Consider the following 22,058-nt stretch of genomic DNA (forward strand, 5'->3'; position numbering starts at 1 on the left):
TTGAGGAGACAGCAAGACAAAAGTGGCCGAGGGATCTGATTGGAAGACACGAGAGTCATGCTTGGAGAGCACAAGTGGAAAGCAAAGACAAGGCAAGGTAAAGCAGCTTTATTTGTTATTCAGAAGCAAAGCTGAGAAAACAAAAAATACTCAGATAATATTGCAGGACACATCAAAACTCATTTGAGAGGAGAGAAACTTAAAAAGAAGGACGAAGTAGCTTTGCAGTCTGTCAGGAACACGTCTTTGGCTCACGGCTGGAGACTCGAGTTTGGCGCAGCAGTCTGGCGTCGCTAAGCAAAGCGGCGGAACGGCTCAATTAACTTTGATTACACGTGACGCCAACGTTGACATAAATAGCCCAGACAAAAAAAAATAAAAAATTCTGCAGCAGAGTGGAGGAAAAGCTCCTCGTGGCGGTCGTTTGATGTTTCGACTGCCGGCCCGCCCTTCTTCCATCTGACAAGAAGAACAACCGAAATGCATCGTCACAAGGACACCTACGTCGGTGACTGTCATTTTTTTTATTTTTTTATTCCCCCCGGCGTAATCTGTCTGATTTGAGGTGAGAGACAAGCGGATTAGCGTGCGTCTAATCCACGCAGGTGCCGTCAAGGCCTCGGGCCGCCACTTTAATGCGAGGTTATTATGCAGCCCCGACTCGCTCGCCAGAAATGGAGCACGCTGCCGCTCTTAGGGGAATTTTCCACTCGCTGTAAATGGGCCAAAAATAACAGCTGGAATGAGAAAGAGGTGAACTTTGTGATTAACTTGAGAAAGTAGGTGCAAAGCATTTTGTGTGTGTTTTCTTTTTTGCGGCTATTAATCACAGTGTCACGCCGTCTTCCTTGCCGGCTCGCTCCCTTTCTCCCTTTCCGTTTTTTTCTAATTGCCCGCATTTAATTAAACGCCACACAGCGGTGACAGTGAGGCAATTAAAAGCCAAATGGAAACCCAAAGTCCGAGCGGATGTTATTTTAGTGAGCCTGCCATAAAGTGTAATGGGCAATTTTATGCCATGCTGATATAAAAGAAGACTTCAACCACAGGTGCTCATATTTGAGCCATAGAATATATATATATTTTTTCTTTCTAAGTTACCTAACCCCAACTATTTTTTTTATTCTATAAGCTCGGTCGCACAATTGGAGTCTTGAAGCGTCGCGTGTGCTGAGCAAGCCGAGCGAGCAGGTGAGCGAGGACGTCATGGAGCGAGCGGTTCTGTAATTAGGAAAATCACAGCTGCATTTACGGCGGGAAGCCGCCGTGTTTGCTACACGCCAGATCGGAGCCATCCAAACAAGTAAACAGTTTCTTGGCGGAGGACCCCGCAGGGGACCCGAAAAACACGGTTTGGTCCGACTCAACTATGACAAACACGCGTGTTTGTTGGAATGAATAGATTTGACATTTCAAAAGTGACAACAGCTGCAATGGCGCTGCAATAAAATGAGCAACGTTGATTCATCTCTAAACAAGCTTATGAAACATCACAGCATCAATAAACAGACTCAGGCTGCCACTTTGAGACATAAGAAGATATAGATTTTAATATCTTTATAAATTTTTTTTCCCGTGACACCGCGCTGAACGCACTGGGAACGTAATGAACGCACAAATGCAAAAAATCATAGAACCAGAGAGGACGCAGGTACCTTAAATGGTTTTGAAAATATACCATGAAAGAAAAATATCTCCCGATTTAACGAGCCAAAACCCTGTTGTCATAATTGATACCACTGATATTTTTTTTTTTTCCTCATAGTTTGACAATAATGTATAATATCCCGCACTGTAGTCCGTTCCAATGTTACATCATCAATACAAACTCTGTCGTAGTCCATCAGAGGGAGGCACATAAGTTCGCCGGCACATCTCCTACTTGTCCTCCGGTCAGCGTGTGCTTTACGGAATTCCTTTCGGACCTCGCTTACAACTGTCCTGGAACGCGGCGGTCCCAGAATGAGGGCAAAAGTCTTTTCCCTTTAGCCGTGCTCCTTTTTGAATTCTTCTTTTGTGTTTGGATTAAATCGCACAAGTCAGTTCAAATAGCACACACAGCCCACCAACTTCCCCCCCCCTTGAGTCTTGTATGACCAAGTGATTCAGGAAAAAATGTTTTCCTCAGTAAGTGATGAGCAGCCGGCAGGCAGGCGGGCTCAGTTCGACACCAGGGAAACTGACAAAGCCCTGTTTCACTTGTCCGTGCGGCGCGGGTTCATCGCTAGGTCCACTCTGTGTCTTGGAAAGTAACAAAAAAAACAAACGAGTACAACACACAGACACTCCCCGAGCGAATGGACAGCGGTCCGCAGTTTCGTGACTCAATTAGCAGCTTCGTATCCAGTCGGGCAGGAGCAAATGTGTCAATGAAAAGGCAGCCTCACGTGTTGGATTGCTAGCTTACCGTGTCGTTGGATTGCTAGCTTACCGTGTAGTTAGCTGTTAGCTGTAGCCATTTCTTGCTGTGAATACGCTTATTAGCCGTGCTATTTATGGCCTTGACTCATCAGTGGCTTTAAATTCCTTTTTTTTTTTAGAATTCATATTTACATTTCCACTTCTGTTAATGAATATTTCTGCTCTTTTTTTTGGGACCAACTGCTAGCAAGAAAGGGATTGGAGCTTAATAGAGGCTACACGGGACAGTCAGTCTCGCATGTTGAAGACCAAATTTGATTATATTGACGCCTTTGCCCAATATTTGGTTCTTGGAGCTCCAGAGCTGAAACAGACCAACAAAAAAACACATGAACCTGAAACCTGGCTTTAGTGGCAGTGCACGCTTGGTCTGCATCAACCTTAGGACTCCCTGTGAGTCCTTCTGATGTTTTTATGCTTGTGCTCATCTGAATGGTTACGGTTCCTATACAACAGAGTCACACTCACACATAAAAGACACAGGGGCCAGGAGCGAGTGTGTGTTAAGGGCTTGTTCTTTCCGGTAAACCTTTACCAGACCCGCCGAAGATCAGCGCAGAATAATGTCAATATTTGTTGTCGTCAAGGCAACCGCGAGGGCGAAGACGTACAATAAAGGCCGGAATGAGGTTGCCCTGTTGTTGGCTTGTTGAACCCCGCTCGGGGGTCGAACAGTGGTCCGGGGAACACACTTGTGCTTTCTTCTCGTGACGGTGCCGTCAGGGGACGTATGGTCGTGTTTTCCTCCGTCGGAAAAATCCGGAGAAGAATCCTCCTTGTCTGCCATGACCTCCTTGGAGTGGTGGACCTCGTTGTCACCCTTGCTCTTGCTCCCTCGATTGCGGTTCTTTGAGCAGTTGCGAGGACGGCCGGCCCTGGAGGGGTTCACCACGTTGCTCTGGCCCCCAGAGCCCGCCACTACCCCGCGATTCATGGATGGCGGGCTGACCGTGCCGGATAAGTTGTTGGTCTGGGCTCTGGATTCAGAACTTGAGGAACAGCTGGAGAAGTTCTCCTTGCGCAGATCCTTCAGATCGTTCCCAACCATGTCCACAGGCGCCTGGCAGACCACCGTGGACGTCGAGCCCCTGAATCGTTTCAGCCACTCCCACAGCGTGAGGGCCTTGCAGTCACATGACCAGGGGTTGTCATTGAGACGCAAGTACTCCAGAGAGGGCAACGTGTCCAGGCTCTCTCCTGACAGTTGCATGAGGGAGTTGTTAAACAGATAGAGGGTGGTGAGACGTTTGAGGTCGTGGAACGCCAGGTGGTGAACCCACTCGATCTGGTTTTGGTGCAAAAGCAGACGATCCAGGGCGTTCAGACCCCGAAAAGTGTTCTGGTTGAGTCTCCATAGATGATTTCCGTGGAGGAACAGGTGGCTCAGGTTATGGAGGTCAGCGAATGTGTCATCCTGCAGGAATTTCAGATGATTTTGCTGAGGAGACAAGATGACAAAATCGTGTCATTTATATTCGCTATGGGTTTCTTCAGTACGAGAATGTGTGTGTGGTTGTCATCTGTGTTCTAGTTCTTCCCAAAGGTAGTAATTGTTTTGGTCTCGGTCATGTCCCATAGAAAACAGGTCCTGCAAATTTGAATGATTTAAAATATTTTTGAAGACTTCAGAGGTCTGAAGGGGGACCAAGTCCATTCAAGATCTATTAGTTCAATAATTCAGATGTGCATCTTTAATAGTTTCGGTATGGTGTATGTTCAACCGGTTGTCCTGTGCGGGTGACATTGTCGACCCCGATAAACCGGCTTTTGATTTGAACTCATGCAAAATGTAGAAACCTAATGAGCTGTGCCCAATGAATAGTAATGACTCCGCCTGTCGAAGACGGAAAATCCGAGAAAACATCTGCCGCCCTAAAACACAGTCGGAAATGTTGTGCTGACTTTGGAAAATGACGCCTCCTCACTTATGTAGTCTTGACCCTCAAGCAAAGAAGCGGAAGCATTGCAGATGAACCCATTAAAGATTATTTAAAGAAGCCAGCGTTGATTAAATTAAAATGTTTTCAAGTCAGTCAAAGTGGATTTGAGCAAAGATCTTGGATTACCTGCAAGTGGAGATACTGCAGGCTCCTTAATCCTTGAAAGATGTTATTCGGGAGCGAGCTAAGTCCGCAGCGGTACAGGTGCAGAGCATTCAGCCGGCTCAACCCGTGGAAGGTGTCTTCAGCCAGGGAACGCAGGTGGCGGTTATCTCCCAGATCCAGCTCCTCGAGTAGCGTGAAGCCGCGGAACGTCGACGGCTCGATGTACGTGATGTTGTTGGAGTAAATCCAGAGAGTCACCGTGTTGGTGCTGAAGTGACCTCGGAGCAACCGGTGGATCTTGTTGTTCTGCAGGAAGATCCGTTCGCTATCAGGCGGGATGCCTTCGGGGACCGTCAGGAAGTTGTGGGCCTGGCAGGAGACGGTGCTGGGTGCCGTGTAGCAGATACAGTGACGCGGGCAGGACCAGGAAAACTCCAGGCCGCAGAGAACCAGCAGGAACTCTAGCCCACAGCCTGTGTTGAGCACAAAAGCAAATTAGAATTTCTTGTTGATGAAATCAAAGCCAAGCAGGAATCAAGAGGGACCGTTTCCCAATTTGCTTCTAATTTGTACACAAACATAAGGATTGTCTCCGTTGGCCCATACAGCCCAAAGTCGTTACGTTTAGGCTGACGGCGCCCGAAGAGAACAAATAATCGCTCCGGCGAGTCACCGAGCAACACAAACGGAGGTATTTCAAGCAGACCTAATGAGGACGTGCTATTACGAGGCCATTGCTCTCCATTCTATCGGCGCCACTTGTCAGCCAGCGTACGTCGGGCGCCATCTCTCCATTTGCCAGTTAAATTGGCCGTGGAGCGCTTATTTAAACTTGTGTTAAGAAGCTTCCAGGCACTTCCTGATCGGTGACATGATTTGCCGTCTCCTGGGGGACAGGGGGGGAGATGTGACTTAGCCACATTTCTTCGCCTCTGAAATGAGCTTGACGCTCGGGCCGTTTGGCAAGCTCCGTCTGACAAACCTCCGGCTGCCTTCCACTCACTTTATTATTCAGCGCGCACAAGACGGCTGATTCACTGCCTCTAATCGATACGCCTCCGTTGCCTTTTAACTAACCCTCTAATCCCGGGGTCCTTTATGCCGAGAACTTTCTGCCAAGGAGGCTAGCGTATTTTTCTGCCCGTTCGCAACGAAGCTGTGACCAAATGGTGACATTGAGCGTCTGATTCCACCGACCTTTAACAGTCATTCTGCTTGCTGTTGTGCCACCCGAACAGGCGTGTGCTCGACTTTAATCCCGATCGCTAAACCCTGCCAGTGGGCAACGTATCCTCCTGAACCGGCAACATTTTTCATGTCGACGAGCACTGTCAGAATCTATCTCGGAAAAAAACTATTTTGACCTCTATCAAAACACGGTATCCATTTTTTTCTTCAGTCACCCGGAAAGTAGTTTCTCAATCTTTTGCCGACGTATAGTAATCCCTCGTTTATCGCGGATAATTGGTTCCAAAAACCACCCGCGATAAGTGAAATTTGCGAAGTACGGTCACCAAGTACTGGGCAGGCTAACGAGTTATCGGAAAGATGCTAATTCGCGATTGTGCTAACACGCGAAAACGGACATCTAAAGCAATGTAAACGAACATTTGGAGCAATACTACATTGTCCTAAAGGTTAGACATATGTTTCCTCAATTTAGAAGTTTTATTTTTACTTTTAAATTTGTTTTTATTTGGGAAAAAAATCCGCGATGTAGTGAAGCCGCGATAAACGAAACGCGAAGTAGATCACTGTATCGTGCTCGGCTTCGACCGACGGAGTAAATAGCTTTGCTCGCTCTCGGGAAATAAAAGGTTTGCTTTATTTATTCAACATGTTTTTTTTTTTCCCACTTGAGTTTAGTGTGGTAATTAAGATGGATCTTTCTCATCTTGGTCTGTTTAACGCGAAATAAACATCAAGGCAACAGCCAAAACATTGGCGCAAAGTTTCAGTTTCAAATTTACATAGTTGTTATTACAGTTTCCTGACTGCGACGGCGCATCCATCCAAGAGATTCCATTATTCAGGAAAATGATCTGGCTCTCCTTTCACTAATTCTATTCCTTTTGTACTATTCCCATTAACGTTTTGCTCCATGCATGTCGTCGATGGAATTAGATAATGTCAGGAGAAAGACAGGCGGACGGAGATAAGCATGATACAAAAAGGAGTGTGACGGAATGATAATGTGGAGATTTTGACACACTTTTGACTTGCAACTCGTTTTACGCAGGGAGGGAAGGGAGGGAAGCCCCGCCCCCTTGCTGCACTGATTCTTCCGACTCTCCTGATGCCTTTCATTTGCATGACTGGTTGTCTTTAAAAAAATTCAGAACACAGAGAATCTCGTCATTTTACAAAATGGACTTGCAAGGTTATGATTTGACAATACTACACAAACCCTGCTGATTGTTTCCGGGTCGTGTTAGCTCATTACAAGCCCTGACCCTTCCTGACTGACCAGAAATGACAGACCCTGTCAATTTCTTTTTTTTTTTTCCCCCTGCGGAAGGTTGTTTTGCCCTCTTTTGCCCCCTTCATCATCAAGCTCACCCTTTTTTTTCCCCCTGCGAGGCTGAGCAGTGGAAAATAGATAAAGGAACCCAAATGGAATGGATATAGTCCCTTGATAGACAATGAGAAGGCATCACACAGAATACAAATGCAACAAGGTTCAAACCGGATTTGCCCTTATGAATAAAGCATGTGTGCTAATGGGAAGGACTGCCCAGCTGCATTACGGTGGCTTCATTAAACGGGACAAACTCCTTTTTCCCCCCGTTTCTCCCCAAAGATCGGACCCATTTCCAGCGTACGATGATTGGAACGAACATGGCTTCCCATGCCGTGTTTACAACTGATATCTGTGCTTCATTGCTCAAGTGCATGTCTTGAATTGAGACTTATAAATTAGTGTTTAGATGAGGTTTTCTTAGATGGTATCAAGTGTTTGGCTACCATTCAAAGGTTTAGGGTCTCCCAGAAAATTTTGTATATTCCATGAAAACTAACAAAGTTGATTAAGGGTTTTCTTATCGTACATTAGCCTTCTTGGAAAATTAGCAATGAGCCATTGGAACTCTTGAGGGATGGTTTCTGGGAATGGGCCTTTGGAGCTGTTGCGTAAAAAAAAAAATGTTTGAAGCCAGAGTAGTCATTTACCACATTCACAATATATAGAGTGTATTCCTGATTAATGTTATTGAAAAAATAGCAAATTTATTTGAAGACCTCAATTTTTTTTCAACGGTAGTGTACACAATCATATCTCGAACCGGACTTCGATACGATTCAAGGATGGTTTTATTTTAAAACGACCTTAAGAGGTAGACGAGGCAGTTGCATAGACTACAAGCTAGCTGGTTGCTAGATTAAGCTAGTCTGGCATCTCTCACTGAATTGCAAGAAGACGGACGCCTCAGGGATCAGCTGGCTCCATATGTCAACATCATACAACATGTATGAACACAGTCGTTGATCCCTCCCACCGTTGTAAACACACGACATCGTCATGTGTGTGTAAAGCTGATGTCAAATTGGCACGGGAAGCTGTTTGCCATCATTCAATGATCTATCTAGCTTGTTTACGTGAAGCTTATTTGGCTTTTTTGTTCCCGGTGACAACGCTCAGGCGTGTGGACTGAATGCTAAAACGGCTAACGCTAATGTTGTCGTTTGTGTCGACGGAGGAATCGATGGAGGGCAGCTTCAGTATTGTCCCAACCTGCATTATTAATAAGACTTGTTCTCTTTGTGTCATAACACGCTATGCGAGTCTCTTCAAGTGCAATTAATTATCACGGGCGCAGACTCGAGTCGAGTTGGCAAGTGACCTCGACCGTCCCGCGTCAGCAGAAAATGTCAGACTGTCCGAGATATAGAAGAAAGCAATGTCAAGAACAGTAACATGCCTCCACCCTTGCATCATCTCATTTTATTGAATTTTTAGGATTTAAAAATCTAAAAATAAGATGCGACGTCGATAAGGTTTACGTAGAAACACGCTCTAAATATTCGACTTTATATAAAATGTCCCAGCGGGGAATACATTCCTCTGAATAAAACATCCTCTTCTAAGGTTTTCCTGTGTGAGTCAGTGATTGCATATTTATGCTAATTCAGTTGCGCAGAACACACGAAAGGCAGCCGATTGCTCGCAGGCTTTCCAAAACACCAATCATCTGACGTTGACATTTCCGAATGTTTATGATAATGTTAGTAACGCTGCTTGCCGCCATCTTTGTCTGTATGTCTCTTTTGTCAGGGGGCGGGGCATAAAGTTGTGTCGGGAGTCAGGAACGAAAAAGTAGCAGGCATGGCCATGGAATGAACATTCCAGAAAAGTATAATTGCATTTTGTTGAAGATGTTGGCAAAGTGTTTGCCTTCAATTAAACGTGCACCCATCTATTGTTGTTGTCGCCTTTTGCCAACACTTTAAGAGCTTCATTAGGGACCTTTTTCCTAATAACAAGTAAAAGAGCCATTAAAAAAACTGCTTTAGCTTTGTCAAATAGTCTTTTTTTTCCCATTTGGTGGTTTTTGTGGCTGAGCTTCTGGGTGATTGAGTTTTTCATGCAAATGATGCTCAGAAATGCGGCATTAGAATCCAAATGGCTGCTTTTTAGTTTAATCAGTTCCTGCGGTGGCCCCGCCCACATTAGACCGTGCCCATGGATTTCTTGTCAGTCGTTTGGCTCCTAACGTTCTGCCGTTTGATTAAATCCCCAATGTTGGATTGTTTTCAACTTGAAGTGGCAATAAAAAGCACGAAGCAAGCACACTTGGCCTCTTTTTTTCCCCCCTCTTTAAACTGTTCTCTATTTGCCAGCTCCACTATTAAGCCAAACCTTTTGGGGAATTTTTTTGATAAAAATATTCTTCTTCAAAGTCTTCCTCCATATAAATAAACACCTCCATTTCATATAAGCGTAGCATCAGCTTGCTTTTGTCTCCTTTTTTGTAAGGAGATGGGTGATAAAAGTAACAGTAACATTGTTTGTGCGTGGGAGAACAATAAGAGTCAACTGAAAGGTGGGAAACACACGGATAAAAATCGAATTTGTGCTTATTAGCAAACAAAAGCTAGCAAGTTAAAACAAGCGGAGATGCTAAACATTAAACAAGATGAGAGCCAAATGTATCTGTCAAGAAGCTCAAAATCTGCTTGGAACGATGCAGGCGGATGAGGTTGATTTATTTCAAAGATGGAATTAAATCAAGTACGTTGACATTGATTCTTGACTTAATCAACATTGAATAGTCACTAATTCACCCGCTGACTTTGTCAGACGCTTCTTCGCATCTTCTCTTCATAGAACCCAACCACGCGTACGTTTGGCCTTCACTTCAAAATGAGTCTTGTGACCAGCATCATTTTCATTCATCAAGTGGAAAAACCACTACAGCGCCCGTTGATGCTAGCGAGCTAATGGCTCCTTTTGACAAACATAAATCACCCAAAGTGTTCCTACAGTTTATATACTGTAGTGCCATTACATTGATGGAAAGCGTTGCCGATGCAATTGTCGCCGATCGCAAAGCCGATAAACAACCGTTGTACAGGCGTGCAAATGCGAGCCCTAACTCAACCTTTACGACAGAGTTCCGTTCGCATCGGCCCATCGGTTAACACGCTAATGTGGTTTGTTGCTACCACGCTACTTGCATTAGCTATGGAGGTGAGATTTTCTTAAAGACCTCCCGGGTTCCTTTTCATCGTCGATTATTTCCCGTCCCCAACCTCGAGGTGACCCGGCGCGTTCGTGACACTCTTGAGCCATGAAGACAAGCGTTCAGATGGCATTCTTGAACGCCGCTAAAAGCTTTTTGTGGTTTAATATCTAGCACTGGCACGCTAGCACTTTGGGACCATCGGGTCTCTTTGAAACTGCTCCTGCTTGGAAAAAATCCGATGGGGGGGGGGTCCACTTGAGTGCCCCCCCACCCTGCATCTCCTTGCTGCTGCCTCCTTGCATATAAAATGCACTAGATCCAAACAGATCAATTATTCATAGCAGGTGAGAGACGCTCGCTGCGCTGAGTTACAAGAATCTTCAAAGAGGCAAGAAAAAAAAAAACAGCAAATCAAGCAGAACGATGTTTGTCTCTTTGCGTTGTGACTGATTAGGTGGAGCCACAGGCGGCGGACCCGGCGACCAAGACTGAGCGAGTTGAAAGACACACCTTGAGGGAGGTCCTGTCATTTGGTGGATTGTTATTCTAAGATTAGATTGACATGGCAGCAAGTAGAGGCTTAAAGCTGATTGGACAACAAGAGTAAAAAGGCTAGGGGGCGCTATTTCCCCTTCAGAAATCGATGTAGCTCCAGTTATGGCCCTCTAGCATTTTATTTGATATTGTAAAATATATTTATGAATTATTTTCTCAGCCCCGAGCGCCGTGCCCTCGGTAAACGTTTGATTTCGAAAGTGGATCTTTGCATTCTTCCGCGTCTCCCTTATGGTGCTTTATCCTGGCGCGATTTAATTGATTCCGTCGCTCCTTTCCTAAAAGTACAAAGCGCCGAGGTTCGGCGCACAAGACCTCGTCGCTGTCTAGCGGTGATTAAAGGCAACACGGCCTGGCTGCAGGAGATACCGTGGCGGCTTACGGGATTTAGTGAGTCACGCACACGGCACAATGTAGCCAACCCAAGATTCACTTCAAAGGACTCCCGTCTTCGGAACCTTGCAACATCCAGGCCGCCTTTTCGGGTCCTTTGGCCCGAGCGCTCACTGCCGTTCGCAAGTCTCTGTTTTGCATTTGTCACGCTGAAGCCGATTTGAGTTGCTAGCATGCTAAACACTTTGACTTACATTTCTCTAAGGTGCCTGTGCTGAAATCAGACAACCTGACTTTTGGAGTCGGAGAAGAATAAAAGTAGCGGACATACTTTGATTAAAACTGTAAAAAAAAAAAAAAAAAAAAGTCAGCTCTGGTTGACAGCGATCGGCAAATAACAAACACAGGTTTCTTCCATTAACAAAACAACACTCGGTTTGGCTCTGAGGCGCTTGACTGTATTCTCTGCCGCCGTTCAATATTGACTGGAGGAAGAAATGGCTTCGAAAACAATGTTAGATCAGGTCACTGCCTGAGGACAAGAATAATAAAGTATATATTTTTTAAAGCTGCATTTGGCTGAAGATAAAAGTATGTATTCTCCTGGCATCACTCACAATGCAAGTGCAGTAGATTTGTTTTGAAAGACGTCAAGTCCTCAGTTTGTATTGGAGCAGCTTTACACCCACATTTACAGTCCAGTGTTAAAACTGCACAAAAAATGTGAAATCAATAAAACATCGTTGAGGTATTTTGATCAAAATTTCTTCGTGACAAGAAAAACTGTGTGCGACCATTAAAGATATTCGTCAATTTTGTAACCTTGAATAAACCCTGACAAAAAGTCAACATTCAGTCTGTCTGCAAGTAGGTCGGGCTTTTGTTTTGACTTTTCTTGTCACGCCGTAGTGGTGATTAGTGGTGATAAGACCGCAAGCAAGAACTGAACTTAATGGTCTCTTTGCCATCACCCCGACCCACAACCTCATTGCACTAAATCCAAAAAGTAATTCCAAAAAGCAAGAAGAGGGACGGCTAGATCCGCTCCCAGGAAAAAAAAAAAAGTTCAAGTGGACTGTTTGTCTTTCAGTGTGCAATGCAAAACTCCTTCACAGGAGAGCAGCCAAGCTTCCGATACGGCGAGTTTAGCGCCGTGTGGCGCCCCATCGGGACCATTATCTTCACACCCCTGTGCCCTCTGCGCCTCCCCCCTCATCTCACCGCCAACCTGCCGGTCGGGTCCTTTCCAAGGTTCCAGCGGGCCTCACTCAACCATGGGGGAGCTGTAATGGCCAAAAGCCCAAACTCAAATATGTGGCGTTTGCAAAACTGATTCTTTCTGTTGAACTTGACAAATGGCACTTGTGTCTGTTTGTGTAACCTAGTGGGGTCCTATTTTTTATTTTTTTTTGTAACCTCTCCCCTCCACCAAGACTTCAGACTTTACGATTTAAAAATAGCATTCTACCACTTCACAATGCTTCCACTTCAGTTTCAGGGTTCGCTCGAACCCAGAACCCCCAGACTGCGAGCCGCCACCACTACTCTACCACGCCGCCTGCAATCATGAAATCAATTTCCCATAACGTGTCCTGTTTACTAACCCGCTGAACAGTAAATCAATATGAAAACGATGTTGACGATAATCACCGTCTATTTAATCTTTAATTTCCCGACATTGAAGCCCATTAGCGAATCGCAATAATCTCTCTGCGATTCCCATAAAAATGTAAATAAATCATCAACGACGTCACGTTTTAGCGCCATGCCATAAAACCACTTTGCGGCTTATGTGGCTCGCTCTCACTGCATCGGGCTTTTTGCAAAACAATGCCGCTTTCTCAGCGGCGCGCTAAACGCCCCGCTAATCCTCGGCTACACTCAACAAGTCAACTATCTAGCGCACTCCTGTTTCCCTTGCAGATGTTCTGCTCCACTCCAACCCGCTCACCATTTATTTATTTATTTATTTTCGGGCCCACTGCAGAAAAACACGTGGGCGTCCGAGAGATAAATCAAGAGGTGGGTAGTTTAGCCCGGGGTTTGTTAATATGCGGCGTGCAAGTTATCTTGTCTGGAAAAGCAAATTGGGAGGGGGAGAGGGGGATTAGTATCATGTTAATGATAATTAGAGGTAAAGACAATGAGCACATTTCATGGTGGGATAATGGAGAGGGAATATCATTCATGATGCAAACGCTCGGCTCGGCGCTTTAGTCACGATAAAGGATTCACATAAAGTTTTAGAGCTGCTGCAAGAGTTTTTTTTTTTTCTTTCTCCCCTCCTTCTGCAAGGCGCTGAATAATTGAAAAGCAGAGCTGAAGAAAACAGCCTAAATGAGCAGGCTTATTCTTAAATCATTCGTATGATGTTTGCTAGTGTTTTAATGATCTTGCAATATAAATATCATTTGACTTTTTTTTCTGCACTAGCGGCACTAATCGGTATTAAATAGGTCATTTCTTCGTTTACCATTCATGAAAATCACAAGTAATGATATAAAAATGTTATTGTCAAAAGGGGCTCGCTTTTTAAAGTGTTGCGCCACTAAATTAAATTTAATAATTTAAAGCGGCTTTAAAAACTATTACATTTAGCAAGCATTCAGTAGATTTCAGAGTATTTAATAACTTTTAGGAATTGTTTGATTACATCTAGGATAGTGGGAATTTTAATATATTTAACAGTATTTAGGTAACCATTTGATTATGTCTTATATTTAAATGTCTCTAAATATTTAGAGTACATTTTGTATTTCAGCAAATTAAAGTGCGTTTCAGTAAACCGGCGCTTATGTCATAGAATTAATTAAGTCACTTTCACACTCCGGGTTCTATTTTTGTAGGCAGCCGCTCATGATGCAGCTCCAGCCTCTCAATCAAGAAGAATTATTTGTTGTGTAAATGTTAGATTTGGGACTTTTTAGGTCAGGAAGAAAGTTTGTTACTCTGGGAACAACTCCATTCGATTGGCCCAGTTTGAAATGACGAGAGAAACCGTCAATCCACTTGCCCCAAAGACATTATCATATTAGCGCTGATGTGCACATTTGCTTTTCGGCGGCCGTAAAAGCAGCGGGAGTGCTTTTTATTCCGCTCGTAGATGGTGAACTAGAATCTGTGCAGAATCAATAATTTGATATTGTGTGTTTGTGCGAAGACCGTACTTTCATCAGCAATTCAATATTTGGAAGCATCAATAAGACTGGCAGGCAACACCCAGAGGAAGATTCAATTCAAAATGAGAGCCTTCATTTCTTCCACAGAAAAACGGGGAAAGGCTGCAGATAGAAAGTTTTGCTTCTGATCCTCGGGCAAACCGGAAAACACTCAATAATAATGAATATTGTCTCTAAGAGTCTGATTTCGAGTAAAGATTGAAACAGATTTTCTTGAATGCACTCCCGATGATGGAAATAATACATAGCTTATATTACGATGGTTGTCTTACTTCCTGGTTGCATTTTTAAAATTTTTTTTTTTGCCATTACCCGAATGAAACGATGGATTCCACCGGTTTACTGTTTTGAATGGTGCCTACACATTAGTTTACGGTTGCTAGCATGCAAGCGAGTGCGCTTGCTAGCTTGCTTGCTAGCTCGCTAGCTAAAGAACAGAATGGCGATGGGCTCATCCAATGCGTCACTGACCTGTTTGGTATTTTGTGGGTCAACATAAACTGTCACATAGTTTGGAGTCTTGTTTTATATATTTTGTGATTCATGAAAAAATATATATAACAACCAGCATTCAAAGAAAAGCTGAACATCGCTGAAATGTAATTCCCTCGATTATACCTAATTTCATATCGATTTAATTGTTGAAGTGTTCTTATCTTTCATTGCTAATGATGTTGTTCTCATACAAGTTTTTTTTTTTAACTGCTGCTCCAAAATGCAGTGTACATCTGACTTTTATAATATTGTTTTACTTAATAACCCCCTCCACGTTTTTTCATTTCCAATCGGAAATAATCGACAAGCTCAAACGTGATCAGTGAGAAATGCAATGCAATGCAAAGTCGCTACAGCGAGGCGGAGAACACCTTGCATGACATTGAGGTAATAAACTTGCAGTTGGAATTGAAATGTCCCACCTGATGCAATGTCACGCATGAGTCATTGCAGGTACTGGACTCGAATTTCCCCACGGTTACAAAGCCTCACCTCGGAGCGGTTCGGCAATGCAAACCAAGTAGCAGTAGAAGAATATTTATTCGAACGTCTGCTACGGAGAAAGCGTTCGTGCTTGAGGCCCTTTTACACTCCAAACAATCTTCTTAATGGCTGTCCTAACATACGACAGGCGCTCATTATCTCCGGACAGCAGCTTTTCTTTCAGCCAGCTAATGCTTTTCCCTCCAGAAAATACACGAAAAAAAAGCCCAAATGATTTTTTTTTCCATTCCCGTAGCCTCACACAAACTCCTACCGGCGTCTCGTAGCTCTGATCCGGTGCCATAAATTAGATGTTTAATCGTATCATTAGTAATCAACACAAGAAGCGTCTCTTTGCCGCGCTCTCCTCTGGCGCGTGTGATGAAAGCGGGCGAATGCAAAGCGCCGTGCTGTTTTTTTCCGCGAACCTACATTTGTATTTGCAACTGCAAATTAGGCTGTCGGTGCCAGAGAAGGTACGAACACAAATATTTTAATACTTTCTTGCTCGCAGTGGAAAGGAAATAATAATGCGGAGCCTCGTCGAAGGAAGAGCAAGGCTAACTGCTAGCTTGTATGCTAGCTACATTTTGGTTGCCAACTCATGTTTTATTATTATTTTTAATTTGAGTAGGGACTTGTGACTTGTGAGACAAAACCAGCTTCTCTTTTATTTTCGGGCTGAATAATCGAATTTAAATCGACATCGCAGTGTCGTGGAATGCAATTTCCAAATCGCAAAGGCTGCGGTTTTTGGGGAAGGCTAATCAGCAGAGACATCTAACAATTGGGTCACTGCTGACTTAAGGAGAAAAAAATGTTCAAATTTGGGATCAGCATGTGGGCCTTAATAACGTCTTACATTAGTTTGCTAGCAGGCAGACGAAAACGTTGATGAATCCCAATCAGAATGAACTTGAGTATATTTTCGACTTGATTTGGTGCAATGATGCTGCTTGATGATGCAAATATTTTCATACGAGCTACGGCAGGCCGTCGAGCCGTGTCATCTTAAATTGCGAGAGTAGCGAGCCGCAACCAAACAAAAAGTTGAAAGAGAAGCTCTGTGCTTTGCTTGTTTGCACCAACGTGCTCAGAACTCATTGTAAGTTCTGACTGGGCTCCGTTTAAAGCCTTTCTGAACCTGTCGGCCTCGCTTGCAAATCTCCTGAAAAGCTTAATGTTGATTTTTTTTTTGGAGAGTTTAAGATCCAAGACAAGCAATCTGGCAACAGGCCGAACTTCTCCAGTGCCAGACGTTAATGGATCCCCTTTAATAGCAACTTTACGGCACTGTTGGGAAATGTTCCACTTTATTCTCATGTTCTTTTGGACCCATTTGTCATCTCCACGATGAATTTTTAATAACAACCACGGGAGTTGGAGATCAAACTCGGCGGCAAACGCGACTACTAAGTTTCTTGGAAGAGGAATAGTGAAGAGGGGGGAAAAAAAAATCCTCTTTAAGTCGAAGCGCTCTACACTTTTCTCCTCCGAGGCTTGATTGACTGCAGGAGGATCTTCACGCTCAAACATCGCTAGTCATGGCACATTTCTTCAAGTATCCCCGTGCTAACACGTGTTGCGTTGTAGCAAGCTCCTTCAGGGGCGACAGTTATTGGGAAGAGCAACCGGTCATATTCTTATCTCTCAAGTTGTCCTATTTATTTATTTAATTTTTAGAATTATTTTTATTATGAATCTATTTTTTGTTTTATTTTTCATTATTTATTTATGTACCCATCTAAAAAAAACAAGAGCAACTGGTCATATTCTTATCTCTCAAGCGGTCCTATTTATTTCTTTTTAATTTGTAAAATTATTTTTATTAATTTATCTTGGTTTTTGTTTTATTTTTCATCATTTATTTATATTTATATGTATTTATTTTTTCCATCTACCCATCTAAAAAAATAAAAAACACATCAGCCTTTTATCAATCTTATTCCTCTATATAATAAGCACGACTGAAGGGATCGTCAGCCTTTGCAGGGCGAAAGTCGCCGCTGAGTGGCAGCTCACACCGATGTACTCACCCAGAGTGACTGCCGGCTGAACTCCATGACAAGTGAAGGCACCAACACTCACTCCTACCTGAAGTGCAAACACCTGCAGAATATTCTGGGCAAAGCAGGACTTTGCCTTATAAATCATGAGCCTAACCTAAAAAAAAATGAGTCAATGCATAAGCCTCAGCATTTTGTCCGCACTTTTCTTTGTTTATGCAAAGTAAGAAATGTTTGAGATTGCCGTCTGGACTCAACTTTCAAAAAGCAATTGCTTCCTTTCGAAATACGTCAGCGCCATGATTGATGTTACGACGCCGTTTCACAAAATAGCTTTCACGTCATATTTCATAGTATTATTTTTTCTCGCCTGCACTGCACACTCAGAGCCCAGAGTGATGTAATTATATAATATTATATCGTAATTATTTAGTCAATTACTGACGATTGGCAGCAGGGCTCCATCCCGAGCCCCCTTCAATTCTATAATGCAAACTGAAGACTTGTTTTATTTCTGATTGTACTTTCAATGCACACACAATTTTTTAAAAAAATTTTTATGAATAATGATTTTCTTAACTTCTCACACTCGGCATACAACAGAAAAAATTGTCGTTAAATGGATGATTGTTTCAACTCATCCACTTCGTTTTATCTGAAACGGGGGAAAGTGACGCTCTTTTATCGACTGCGGAAAAAAACATTTGGAGCGATAGATACTTTCAACAACTGCCTTCCATGTTCTCTTATTTGACTTCTCGTTCATTTATTTTTTTTCCCCACCTGTGGCTTATTTGTTTGTCTGCCCTCGTCCTGTTTCCATCAGTGATTGTTCCAGTTCACAGTCTGTTTCTTATTTTCTACCCCGCTTGGGTTTTGAGGGCAGCGAGTCCAGGTGTTCAGTTTTTTTTTTTTTGTGTTCATAAAATTAGGGCAGCTTTTCCATTCCATCCTAACTGTAGAATGGATTTTCAAATTATTAGGGTACAGCCAGACTGAGAAGTATATGTCAAAATCGATATTTCTGTACCAGGTTTTTGTCAATCTTTTTTGGCCTCGGTTGATTTTTAAGCTCTCCGCTGCATCACCCCCTCCGTGTGTCCGCTTCTGTTCTTTGTCTCAGCAGTGTCTCTTTCCTTCCCTTCTAAATTGATTTGTTGGGAAGGATTTAAGTCGGATATATCAGCGAGAGTGTGCATGACTTGAAAAAGACTCCTGTGGAAAAGATTGGCCGGCAAGCTCAGCACTTTGTCATATAATGAGATAGCGAGTGATTTAAGCAGAAGATAATTATAGATTAAACGTGTAATCCTCGTTCTCCAAAGGAAGATGAAGATACCTCGGCAAGATTAGCGCGACAGTTGGGGGACACCTGCGCTACATTTTGGTTGTTGTTGCTTTGTTTTGAAGCACAGTGGGTGGTGTGGTTTGGATTGTTTCCGTCCTCATTTACCTGCCGTGTGGTTACTGCTTGGTTGTGGATTTTTGCCAAGGGCTCCTGTTTTGTGGTTAACCCACAAGAGCGCATGGCGGCAAGCACCACTTTGCTGCTTTTGTTTTTTTTTGGTGGTTTGTCATGTTTTCTGGTGGATATTTGATATTTTTTGTTTTATTGCATTGTGGTAATAGAAACTCAAAATATTTGCTTTTAACGCGTTGACTACCATTGACGGATATAAACGTCAAATGATCAATTTATATACTATATTTTATTTTATTTTATTGTATTTTATTATATATTATATTATATTATATATTATGTTATATTATATATTATATTATATTTGATTATTTTTCACAACACACAACTGGGAATGCATGCCTCAACAAAGAGTTTGTCGCAAACAACAAAAATAATCAGTCTTAACTATTTGGAGTCTTTGATTGGCCGCTGTCACTTTTGCATCATTCTTCTCGCACTTAGAGGACGTTGCGCTGTTCCTTTTTGAAAGCAGGGCAATGACGCTTTCTCACCGCGCAAGTGACGAGTCCCCCGAGAGTGCAGAGATGGAGCTAACTCCATTAATTGATCTGAGGGAGCAGCAAGGCTTTCAAGGGAGCCTGACTATTTTTGCTTTGAGTTATGTAATAGATCCTCTTCATGTGTGTGTATATCTGTGTGTGCGTTTGCACATTTGTATTTTTATTAATGACGCTGCAGTCTGTCAGGGCTGATGACAAAGCACTGGTGGAGTTTTTTTTCTTCCCAGCAGCACAGACAGAACGCCTTGATTGAGATTTCCCTTTGTTGCCGCCGATTGTTTTTGACAGGCTGCGCTTTGCCATTGACAGCCCGCTCCTACTTTTAGTCAATGTATCATTACTTTGGCTGTTTATCATCCGAAGCAAACGCTGACTTCATCTCTCTCTGTCTCTGACATCAATCTGTCCACATGAATATTTTTCTGAGTCTCCAGGTTAAAAAAATAATAATTCAAGCCTCACGAGTGTGAACACTAGGTGGCACTATAACAGTTACTCGGAGCAGTTTTTAGCTAACTAGAATCCTGAAGGATTCTAAGTTATGCAGTACTTTTGTGTAATAGGTATCACTGAATTGACCCACATAGCCGACTGGTATTCACAACTACACACACACACACACACACACACACACACACACACACACACACACACACACACACACACACACACACACACACACACTCTTGCAGTGCTTTGACAGGTTGATGAATCTTTTATGTGTTTATCCATTTTAACTCCATGGCTAGTGTATTATTCAAGTGCTAGTGTGCAGCGTGCATTAACCCTCTCAGACGGAGACCAGACAAGCTCGGACACAGCAAAGCACCCACTGGACCAAGCCCCGCCCCCCTCACGCCACTGCCCCCCCCTTCCCCATCTCCGTTCGCCATATCCTGCCATCCATCATCTCTCATCATCTCTTCATGTGCCCATGTTTACTCGGCTTTCTCTATCCATCTCATCCCCTTATCATTTCCGCCTCCATCTTCACCGTGCTGTCAGAGTCCCCCCCTCTTGTTCACGAGCCGTCAATCAACTTCAAACTGGCCGTCTGTCTTTCGGCCGCGCTTCCTTTGTGTAGGCCTCGCGTCGTGGATGGCAAAGGCCAGACGAGACGGCTTTGAATTCCGCCGTCAGTCGGGTTCCTCTGTCCTGCTTGTTATGATCTGTGACATAAAGCGGCACCAAGGGCGGCTGCATGAAGGCCCATTTGAATCATTATTTACAAAAATCCGACCAGGTTAAGAAAATACAACACTCATTCCTTGCCAGCCCACTTAAAATCGTCTATATCCGTCATTGGCAGTGAATGAGTCACAAAGTCACAAAACAAAAAACACATCAGCAACTTTATATGCTGCTAACGATGCAGAAATGCTACATTTCCAGTACCGACACCCCAAAAATGCACTTGATTTATAGTCGATGTGTTTTACACCAAACGTAAAAGGTCACCATCATTTTCGCTAACGCCCAAGAGGGCCCTCGGCGGACTTTCTCAGCCAAAAACACTTGACTGGCGATCCCTGGTGAACTAGTCACATGCCGACACGCTCGCCTACACACTCAAGTGCGGCGGCGGCTCGTTCCGATCTCATTTGCAGTAAAAAGGGGAAGCGGCCGTTACCACGCGATGAGCCGTACATTCCAGACCGGACACTTATTTGATAAAAACAGAAGAGTGTGTAGGCTGCGCGAAGCTTTATGGCAAGAAAATAATTTGTCGTCTGCTGTTCCAACTAATTGAGGTTGTGCGTGCGAATCAATTCATCGCACTTAATTAGCAACATAAAATGAAGCACGCATAATGATTTGAATTTAATTTGTGTAACTGTTGTTTTCCCTTGTCTCATATCTCTCTATATTTAAGTCACTGACCGTTCCCAATGGATTTTACTCGCTGCAGTTTTTCGGAATTATTCTTTTATTTTGTCAACGGCATACTCCATATTTCCAAAGTATTGTTGTCAATCATTTCAACAACGTAGTGTTACGACGACATGGTGTATCATCTTCTGTTGCTTATAGGATTTCCTCGGGGGAATATTTTACACCGTATTTAACACATTTTATGGAAGGTATTTTCTCACCTTGGCAACACCTCCATAAACACCCACCTTGGCATAGTTGCTATTAAGATTTGACAAGTTTGTGAACAGCTGTAGCTTATTGCCTCTGCAGCTAACAAGATAATAAAAGGATCCAGAACACCAAAAATTTAGCAGCATATATATTTTTTTGTGCGTTGACTTCAGATACGAACATTTATTTATTTATAGAGGCATTTGACTTATATTATTATCATAACTTATATAATTGTAGAAATGTCTTTTCTTCGTTTGTATCTACATCACAGGTGTCAAACTCAAGGCCCGGGGGCCAGATACGGCCCACCACATCATTTTATGTGGCCCGCGAAGACAAATTCGTGTGTCATTACTAGAATTGCAAATTGTCTTCACTTTTAATATCTTTTTTTTAATATTTGACCAGTTTTTACTCGTCTGATTTGAAAACGAGTTATTTGTTTTGTAGCTTTTACTGTGGCCAGGAGGGGCAGTACAAAAAATTAAATTCACCTTATTGACTGTTTTCATAAGGTTGCGGCTTTCTAAATTCCAGAGGTCCTTAAAGGTAGCAAAAGTCATTGGGTTGTGTAAGTAGACTAGACTGAGCTAAAGTTAAGAGCAAACATCTGCCATCTGGAGACTGTCCACGCATCACCCACAATGGCAGATGAACAGGATTCATGAATGGCGTAGCAATTTAGTTGTCCCTCGCTAAGCGGGCTGCGGGCTCATAAACCGGCGGGAGAGCGGAAGGAGAAGAGAGAAGGTGTTAAATGAAAAAGCAGCCTCTGTTCAACATCATCAC

General features: G+C 43.3%; 1 protein-coding gene across 1 annotated transcript in view; it reads right to left on the reverse strand.

Moving 5' to 3' along the window:
* Positions 1-2,070: 2,070 nt before the first annotated feature.
* rtn4rl1b (reticulon 4 receptor-like 1b) overlaps positions 2,071-22,058 on the reverse strand; it is a 68,732-nt gene continuing 48,744 nt past the window's right edge. The window contains exons 2-3 of the mRNA XM_037268641.1: positions 4,488-4,939; positions 2,071-3,859 (exon numbers count right to left, since the gene is read on the reverse strand). Of these exons, the coding sequence (XP_037124536.1) occupies positions 2,972-3,859; positions 4,488-4,939 (1,340 nt within the window). The 3' untranslated portion in view covers positions 2,071-2,971. The remainder of the gene's footprint in view (positions 3,860-4,487; positions 4,940-22,058) is intronic.

The sequence above is a fragment of the Syngnathus acus genome, chromosome 13, assembly GCF_901709675.1.
Source record: "Syngnathus acus chromosome 13, fSynAcu1.2, whole genome shotgun sequence".
NCBI lineage: Eukaryota > Metazoa > Chordata > Actinopteri > Syngnathiformes > Syngnathidae > Syngnathus > Syngnathus acus.